This window comes from Mirounga leonina, unplaced genomic scaffold (genome assembly GCF_011800145.1).
Source record: "Mirounga leonina isolate KUSES-001 unplaced genomic scaffold, KU_Mleo_1.0 Mir_201, whole genome shotgun sequence".
Taxonomy (NCBI): Eukaryota; Metazoa; Chordata; class Mammalia; order Carnivora; family Phocidae; genus Mirounga; species Mirounga leonina.
This window is the reverse complement of record NW_023270504.1, coordinates 20,736,492-20,746,039: the sequence shown is the minus strand read 5'-3', so window position 1 is coordinate 20,746,039 and position 9,548 is coordinate 20,736,492. Positions and strand designations below refer to the sequence as shown.

The following is a 9,548-nucleotide window of genomic DNA, read 5'->3' as shown; positions in this document are numbered from 1 at the left end:
GATAGATAGATAGATAGATAGATAGATAGATAGATAGATAGATAGATAGATCTATATCTACCATATCTTCTTTATCCATTCATCTGTCGATGGACATCTTGGCTCTTTCCATACTTTGGCTATTGTGGACACTGCTGCTATAAACACTGGGGTGCACGTACCCCTTCAGATCACTACATTTGTATCTTTGGGGTAAATACCCAGTAGTGTAATTGCTGGGTCATAGGGTAGCTCTATTTTCACTTTTTGAGGAACCTCCATACTGTTTTCCAGAGTGGCTGCACCAGCTTGCATTCCCACCAACAGTGTAGGAGGGTTCCCCTTTCTCCGCATCCCCGCCAACATCTGTCGTTTCCTGACTTGTTAATTTTAGCCATTCTGACTGGTGTGAGGTGGTATCTCATTCAGGTTTTGATTTGGATTTCCCTGATGCCGAGCAATGTTGAGCACTTTTTTATGTGTCTGTTGGCCATTTGGATGTCTTCTTTGGAAAAATGTCTGTTCATGTCTTCTGCCCATTTCTTGATTGGATCATTTGTTCTTTGGGTGTTGAGTTGAATAAGTTCTTTATAGGTTCTGGATACTAGCCCTTTATCTGATATGTCATTTGCAAATATCTTCTCCCATTCTGTCGGTTGTCTTTTGGTTTTGTTGACTGTTTCCTTTGCTGTGCAAAAGCTTTTTATCTTGATGAAGTCCCAATAGTTCATTTTTGCCCTTGCTTCCCTTGCCTTTGGCAATGTTTCTAGGAAGAAGTTGCTGCGGCTGAGGTTGAAGAGGTTGCTGCCTGTGTTCTCCTCTAGGATTTTGATGGATTCCTGTCTCATATTGAGGTCTTTCGTCCATTTTGAGTCTATTTTTGTGTGTGGTGTAAGGAAACGGTCCAGTTTCATTCTTCTGCATGTGGCTGTCCAGTTTTCCCAACACCATTTGTTGAAGAGACTGTCTTTTTTCCCTTGGACATTCTTTCCTTTGTCGAAGATTAGCTGACCATAGAGTTGAGGGTCCATTTCTGGGCTCTCTATTCTGTTCCACTGATCTATGTGTTTGTTTTTGTGCCAGTACCATACTGTCTTAATGATTACAGCTTTGTAATAGAGCGCGAAGTCTGGAATTGTGATGCCACCAGCTTTGCTTTTCTTTTTCAACATTCCTCTGGCTATTCGGGGTCTTTTACGGTTCCATACAAATTTTATGGTTCCATACAAATGTTCCGTTTCTTTGAAAAAAGTGGATGGTATTTTGATGGGGATTGCATTAAATGTGTAGACTGCTCTAGGTAGCATTGACATTTTCACAACATTTGTTCTTCCAATCCATGAGCATGGAACATTTTTCCATTTCTTTGTGTCTTCCTCAATTTCTTTCATGAGTATTCTATAGTTTTCTGAGCACAGATTCTTTACCTCTTTGGTTAGATTTATTCCTAGGTATCTTATGGTTTTGGGTGCAATTGTAAATGGGATCGACTCCTTAATTTCTCTTTCTTGTCTTGGTGGTGGTGTATAGGAATGCCACTCATTTCTGTGCATTGATTTTATATCCTGCCACCTTACTGAATTCCTGTATGAGTTCTAGCAGTTTTGGATGGAGTCTTTTGGGTTTTCCACATAAAGTATCATATCGTCTGCAAAGAGTGAGAGTTTGACTTCTTCTTTGCCGATTTGGATGCCTTTTATTTTTTTTGTTGTCTGATTGCCGTGGCTAGGACCCCTAGTACTATGTTGAATAGCAGTGGTGCCATGTTCCTGACCTTAGGGGAAAAGCTCTCAGTTTTTCCCCATTTCTCAAGCTCATCTTACCTTCTTTTACTATATTGTACTTTGCCCTGATACAGCAGGAACAAATGCCAAAGACATATGTCACTGTGGGTATCATAGCAGCTTTCTCATGAGGACTAATGGGGGTAGAAATCGGTTTCATTATCAGGAGTAAATATGATTTCTCAGAGAATGACATCTACCTAAAGAACATTAACCCTTAAAATTAGTATTTTCTTTTTTAGATTGGCTTATATTATTCCTGGGGCCCATTCCAGTTACAAAATTTATAGTTAACTGTCTTCCTTTATATCCACCATCATACCTCATTCACTTTTTCAACACTAAAAAGGGGGAAAAATAGAAACAATACACACATCATAGCAAAGATATCCACAGGTCCTATAATCATGCACTCAAAAATGTCTGCTGTGGATACCTGGCATTTTAGGGAGCCATAGAGTGTCTCATCTACCTTCCTGTGTTTAAAGAATCCTCTGCTTCATGAGGCAGAGGCACGTCCTGAAAGCACCAGCTATTTGCTTTCTAAATCTCCCTTGCAGTCAGGACAGGGGGCATAAGATTTGGGTTTTGCTTGTCAGACAAACCGAGAAAAAGAGAAAGTGGAGGCAGAAGAGAAGGAAGCAACAGCAGAGAAGCAGCAGCAAGGACCACAAGCAACCCTTGCTGGTGAGGTTGGGGGCAATAGCAAAGGCTCATTAAATCCAGTTTGAATTAATTCATCCTTCTTTAATCCAGTTTTGCAAGGAAGCACTAGCAGCAGCTTTAGGAGTATCTGTTGCCTTATGTCAGTGAGAGTACAAACAGTGGTAAACATGCCACCTAACAGTGGTGCCATCACTGGACCAGGTCTGTGGTATGATTTTTAGCATTGTACCTGGCTACAGACTCCAAGCCTGATTCTTCTACGATTTAGGAAATTTTATGAATAACCCAATAACCTCTTTAAAAATACTTCTTCTGTTTAAACCATGGGGATTTCTATTACTTAAAACTATGAACACTAACATGCATTTTTAGGTCCAATACCATCCAAAAGCATCACTTTAAAGTTTAGATGGTCACTTCAACTCTTCTACCAACAAAGCCTCATATGTTAGAAGTCCTCCCATCCCAACATCTTACAAATGGCATGTTTCAAAAGTTTCACAGCTCTTCCCTCAATCTACTGGGACTCCTCTCCTAAGGGCCAATATCAACATTCATAAGAATGACTGGCAGAGAACTATCAGGCAAATTACATCCTGAACCTTCCATCTGTACACTTATCTAAAACATTATCTTGATGAAAACTGATATAAAGGGAACAATCTGTGACAGACAGAAAAGCCAACTTAACATTAAAATTTGGTATTTATGGTAAAATATTTGGTAAAAGAAAGAAAACTCAACCGACCTGTCACACTTTCATAACTTCAAAACCCAATAATCATCAATACATAATGACCATGACATAACCAGTTCTTGAATATTCAGAAACTAGAATTATAAATATAATTAACAATTATGCTATGGTCTGAAAGTCTGGTCACCCCCCAAACCCATATGTTGAAATCTCACCTCCCAATGTAATGGTATTAGGAAGTAGGGATTCTGGGGGTGATTAGGTCATAAGGGTGGAGCCCTCATGAATGGGATTACTGCCCTTATTAAAAAGGCCCAAGAAAGCTCCCTATCCCTTTCTAGCTTGTGAGGTTTCAGTGAAAAAGAGCCATGGAGGAAGCAGGCCCTCACCAGACACCAAATCTGTCAGCACCTTGATCTTGGGTTTTCCAACCTCCAGAAGTGTGAGAAATAAATTTCTGCTGTTTATAAGCCACCAGCAATGGTATTTTGTTATAGAAGCCTGAATGGACTAATACAAGTTTTCTTTAGCACAGTGTTTCTTAGGCTGTGCTCCCCCCTCCACACACAAACACAGTAATAACAATAATACTAGTGATGATGATGATGATGCCAATTTTCAATCATGGCAGCATTTGGGAAAGACTTCAGAAACTCTTAAAAATACCAGCAACTTGGGCTCTTCCATCAGAGATTCTCATTAAATGGGTCTGGGTTGGGACGCACATAACAATATCGTCTAAAAGCTCCTCGACCTTCCGACTGGCACCGGCTGTCGGCACGTTCCATCGTAGCACAGCCCTTGTGGCATCCGAGCCCACGGTGTCGGGCCCCAGTGGAGATGTGGGCATGCTGGTGGAGGCAGGTGCAAAAGGCAAGGACGACAGCCTTGGGAAAGCAGAATATGCTGCCATCAACTCCATGGCGGACCAGATCAACTCCTGTCTGGACCACCTAGAGGACAAGAACCACCACCTCCATGTCTGCCTTCAGGAGCTGCTTGAGTCCAACTGGCAGACATGCCTTGGGTTCCAGCAGCAGCTTGGGGAGTTCCCTAGAGATGCCAGTCCCTAGGCTCTGGGAGCCACCAACCAGCCCCAACACTGCCTCCCTGGGTTAGGCTCTGGCCTGGACATGCACCATCTGGCTTAGATACCTTCTCAAGGGCTGGCCTTACAGGTTCCCTGGTGGGTCTGCCTGCCTGGGCCACCCTCCTGGTACTGCCCTTGGTGTGCCTGGGCCAGCCCCCACTGCCTGGCATCCTCTCCTGGGGTTAGGTGTAGGCCTGTGAACCAGCCACCCTGCTTGCGTGCCCAATTCCAGGGTACTTCCCCACTCGCTCGGGCATTAACAGGTGGACAACAAAACAAACAGTATTTTTAAAAATTAAAAAAATAAAAGCTCCTCAAAGAATTCTAACTCACTTAAGGTTTAGAAAGAGTGAAGAGGAATCTGGACTTCCTGAAGCATGTTTATCCACAGCACTCTTTTACATTGGTGTTAATATATTTAACTCACTAACCAGCTGGCCCTAAATATCAGTTAATAAGTAGCTCTTAAAGCTATGGAAGATTATATAAGGAAGCAGAGCATCAAATAAATTACTTCCCACACAAGTCTTCCATATTTCCCTCAAAAGTTTTATAACTTGAGAAATGGGATTTTTAGACTTCACAATTACTGCTTAAATTGTACTAAGTATAAATATCCAAAGATATGTAAGGATGAAAATAGATTTTCAAATCTTTATTACAAATTTCCAAACTTTTAGATTCCAATTCTTTACATATAAAAATATTTACTGGCAACCCTCAATGGAGTTTTAAGTTTGCTTATTCACTGAAGATCTTACACACATGAGAGTCATTTTACTTACAGGATATGAACAAATGAATATAATACATATCCCTTTAGAGCTCTTATTCTCAGTTTAGAACATGCTGTCAAAATGCTTAAAAAAAAGGCACGTTAAGTTACCTATGATTTTCATAAAAATATATACAATATAAATAGTCACTTTGACACTGTATTACTTTGACACTGGGTGACTTGCATCTACCCTTAGCTATGCTAACTAAAGTGTGAAAAAGATCACAAAACTAACATTTTTTAAAATAATTATAATTTTTTTGTTTTGTACTTCAGTAGGTCCAGTCAAGTAGGAGATCAATATTTAAGAAGCCAACATGGGGCGCCTGGGTGGCTCAGTCGGTTAAGCGGCTGCTTTCGGCTCAGGTAATGATCCTAGGGTCCTGGGATCAAGCCCCGCGTCGGGCTCTCTGCTCGGTGGGGAGCCTGCTTCTCCCTCTCCCTCTCCCTCTGCTGCCTCTGCCTACTTGTGCTCTCTCTCTATCTCTCTGTCAGATGAATAAATAAAATCTTAAAAAATAATAATAAAATTAAAAAAAGAAGCCTTTAACAAAACTGCCTTACTCAAAAAGCAACTAATAATTCTGAGATTTCACCAGGGAAAACTGGTATACTTCCAAGTGTTTAAACACTCATGAAAATAAAAGTCATCACTTATTACTCTCTTTTTCAAATCCACATAGATCAAGCAGAGAAAAGTCTGCAACCTTAATCAGACACCCATGGTAGACAGACACATCCTAAAGCCAACCCACTCTTTGTGGAGGTCGGGGAGACATTAAGACCCTTTGACAAGAGTCCATTTCTTTCTGAGACTCCAAAAATCAGAGTGAAATACAATCTAAAAGATCTCCAGTCTTCTGATAATGGTGCTAATTTTAGAGCTACCTAGATACTATCTAGGGCCAAAAGGCAAGAATAAGTTACTCCTAATTTCACTCTGGAGTCAAACAAGTCAAAGAAAAAAACTTTAAGGTAACCACAGAAAAAACAAAACAGAAACGGTTATTTAATACTTATTTTTTAAAACATGTATTGTATTTTTTTATTTATATATTTTTTAAGATTTTATTTATTTATTTGACAGAGAGAGACACAGCGAGAGAGGGAACACAAGCAGGGGGAGTGGGAGAGGGAGAAGCAGGCTTCCCACTGAGCAGGGAGCCCAATGCGGGGCTTGATCCCAGAACCCTGGGATCATGACCTGAGCCGAAGGCAGATGCTTAACGACTAAGCCACCCAGGCGCCCCAGAAACATATATTTTAAATAGGCTCATTTCACAAAGATTTAGTTTGCAAAAGAACACAAAGCAATGGGTAAGATATTAATTTGTTAATGAATTCTACATAAACACCACTTAAAAAGCTGAACAGAATGTTTCAGTAGGCATTCATTAATCTACCACAGATGGGAAGCATGTAGAAAAGAAGGGCAAAATCATCTGAAAGCTACACAATAAACTTTTTCCTTCAGTTGAAATAACTGACAAAAAGAAAATGGGAGCGGACTACGAATTAATTTCTAATCCAACTCTCAAAATTTATCAAATTAGAAATCTAGTATCGATTTTTAAAACTCATGGTGGGAGGTTCTTTGAGAGTCTCACTCTACTTCACATCTCCAAAAATAAAGAATTAAATATGATGTATGGTGCAAGCAAGGAGGCAACCAGTATGAAGAGCAAATTGTACTGGTAATACTCTATTGTTTAGCTTGTATAGCAGGCATACCATTGTTCATTATGTAATTCTTTTTATCTTTTTTGTAGGTATGAAATGTAAGTTTATGAGTGTTTAAAATACACAAAAAAACTAAACCATATGGGGTGCCTGAGTGACTCAGTTGGTTAAGGGTCTGCCTTCGGCTCAGGTCATGATCCTGGGGTCCTGGGATCAAGCCCCACACTGGGCTCCCTGCTCAGCAGGGAGTCTCCTTGTCACTCTCCCTCTGAACCTCCTCACTGCTCATGCTCTCTCCCTCGTTCTCAAATAAATAAGATCTTTAAAAAAAAAAAAAACTAAAACATAAAAAAAGGAGAAGCTGAACATACTTAACGCTTCTCAGTATTAGAAACAGTGCAACATATGAAATCGTAAAGAAAAGAAATAGTAGATTAAATATTGGGGAAGGGAGAGGACAAAAAAAACTTATAAAATCTGTTTTTGGCAAAATGACAGACTAGAAGCCCAGAGAAACCTTCCTATTAAAGAGCACCTAAAAAATGACAGCTAAAACTATAAAAATATTTTAAATGCATGTCTGTACCCATAAAAATTAAAGCAAATATTCTCAGCACAGAAAATACAGAAAGGAAAAACAGAAAAGTAATCTAGTGTTGAAGGAGAGATGGTCTCTATAATCTATACAAGGTAGCACCCTTAGATGAGAGAATACACATAATGCCAGAAACCCCAACTTAAACACTCTCAATGGGTAAACTAAAAGGAAAACACATACACACACATACACAGAAATGGTAGAAATACCTGACTATAATAAAGAGATAATTAAAGAACATGAAGATAATTCTGGATAACCTCTAGTGCTAAATACACAGAGGAAGAAATGGATTCATGAAAGAGAGGTTAAAAGAGAAGAGTGAGGAAAACAAATGTCTAGTTAGAGTTCTTTACAAAAAGAAAAATGATGTAAAAGCAATATTTTAGAAGAGTTTCTAGAACTGATGAAAGACATCAGTCCACAGAATCAAGAAACCAAATACCAATTGGCATAATAAAAGAATCTAGATAAACTTTTTTTTTTTTTTAAAGATTTTATTTATTTATTTGAGAGAGAGAGAATGAGAGACAGAGAGCAGGAGAGGGAGGAGGGTCAGAGGGAGGAGAAGCAGACTCCCCGGCGAGCAGGGAGCCCGATCTGGGACTCGATCCCGGGACTCCAGGATCATGACCTGAGCCGAAGGCAGTCGCTTAACCAACTGAGCCACCCAGGCGCCCTAGATAAACTTTTTAAAAACCAGATAAATCACACTAAAACTGTAATCAGAGAGGAATGGTAATAGTGGATAGCTTCAACAACAACAAAGAAAGCCATCAGACAACAGAATAATACCGTTAACATGGTAAGATAAAATATCTGTTGACCTGGAATTATATCCTATACAAAAAAATTGAAAACAAAGGCAAAATAAAGGTAGATTCAGATAAACAAAGCCTGAGAGAGTCTGCCCCCAACAGGACTTCACTAAAGGAAATTCTAAAGATTTAGAAAAATTATCCCAAACAGAAGTTCCAACATGCAAGATAGAATGATAAATCTAAATTTTAAAAATAATGTTTTATGGGTTAGAAACAAGGAAGCAGAACCTAAACTCAAGATAATGATAATATATAAGCCAGGAAGGTAATAAACAGAGGTAAAGTATACTAAGAACTTCCTAAGTGTACATACTAAAAATTCCCAGAATTTTAAAAAATTTTCCAAATAAGATATTTTTTTTAATTCTCAAAAAGACTGCAAATTTGTAGAAGGGAAAAAACTGACAAAATATAATCAATAAGAAAGACAAGAAAGAAAAAAAATGGGCAGAATAGAAGGAACTCAAAATAAATCACGTCAGATATGAATACAGCTATATTAGCAATTACAATAAGCACAAGTTGTAAAAGGACTGAAAAAAGCTTCAGTAGAAGACATTTTATTTATTTTTTTTGAAGATTTTATTTATTTATTTATTTGAGAGAGAGAATGAGAGAGAGCAAAAGCAGGGAGGAGGGGCAGAGGGAGAAGAAGCAGCAAACTCTCCCACTGAGCAGGGACCCGATGCCGGGTTTACTCCCAGGACCCTGGGATCATGGCCTGAGCCAAAGGCAGACACTTAACCAACTGAGCCACCCAAGTGCCCCTAGAAGATACATTTTTAATGATGGGTTTAAAATCAAACCAAAAACTCCAACTATATGCTACTTAAAAAAGAAACACCTAGAAAATATAAACACACAGAATGTAAAAAGATGGAACACTATATATGATGCAAAAACTTACAAGAAAGTAGATATAGCGAGTGATACCTAACAGAATGGACTCTATGGCAAAATGCAGTAGTAGCAATAAAGTCACTAAATAATGGTATCAGGTACATCAGGAAGAAAATTCCTATCTACCTGTATTTCAAAAAACAGCCTCAATGCACATAAAGCAAAATAGGCATATCTATAAAAAGAAATTGTCAAATTAATTACCAAGTGTAAGATTTTTTTAAGTACTTCTCTTAACAATAAATCAGAGACTTAAAAATCAGGAATCAGAAAATTTCAACAGTACAAACAAGTTTGATTTAATGGACACATCTAGAACACAAAATATACAGTCTTTTCAAGCACACATGGAATATTTTTTTGAAGATTTTTTATTTTTTTCTTAGTAACTCTACACCCAAAGTGGGGTTTGAACTCACAACCTTGACAGCAAGAGCCGCATACTCCACTGACTGAGCCAGCCAGCCGCCCCACATGGAATATTTTTTAAATATAACCACACACTGGGGCACCGGGGTGGCTCAGTCATTAAGCATCTGCCCTTAGCTCAGGTCA

General features: G+C 38.9%; 2 protein-coding genes across 2 annotated transcripts in view; one reads left to right on the top strand and one right to left on the bottom strand.

The window, feature by feature from the left end:
• Positions 1 to 9,548, bottom strand: part of LRP6 (LDL receptor related protein 6) — a 178,402-nt gene that overhangs the window by 120,181 nt on the left and 48,673 nt on the right. The gene's annotated exons all lie outside the window — the stretch shown is intronic.
• Positions 3,726 to 4,199, top strand: LOC118025404 (UPF0184 protein C9orf16-like). The gene has a single exon (XM_035027820.1). The coding sequence runs from the start codon at positions 3,726 to 3,728 to the stop codon at positions 4,197 to 4,199; it is 474 nt and encodes a 157-aa protein (XP_034883711.1).

Excerpts from the sequence above, each read along its gene's own strand:
- LOC118025404 (XM_035027820.1), top strand. The coding sequence starts at position 3,726 with ATGATGATGATGCCAATTTTCAATCATGGCAGCATTTGGGAAAGACTT.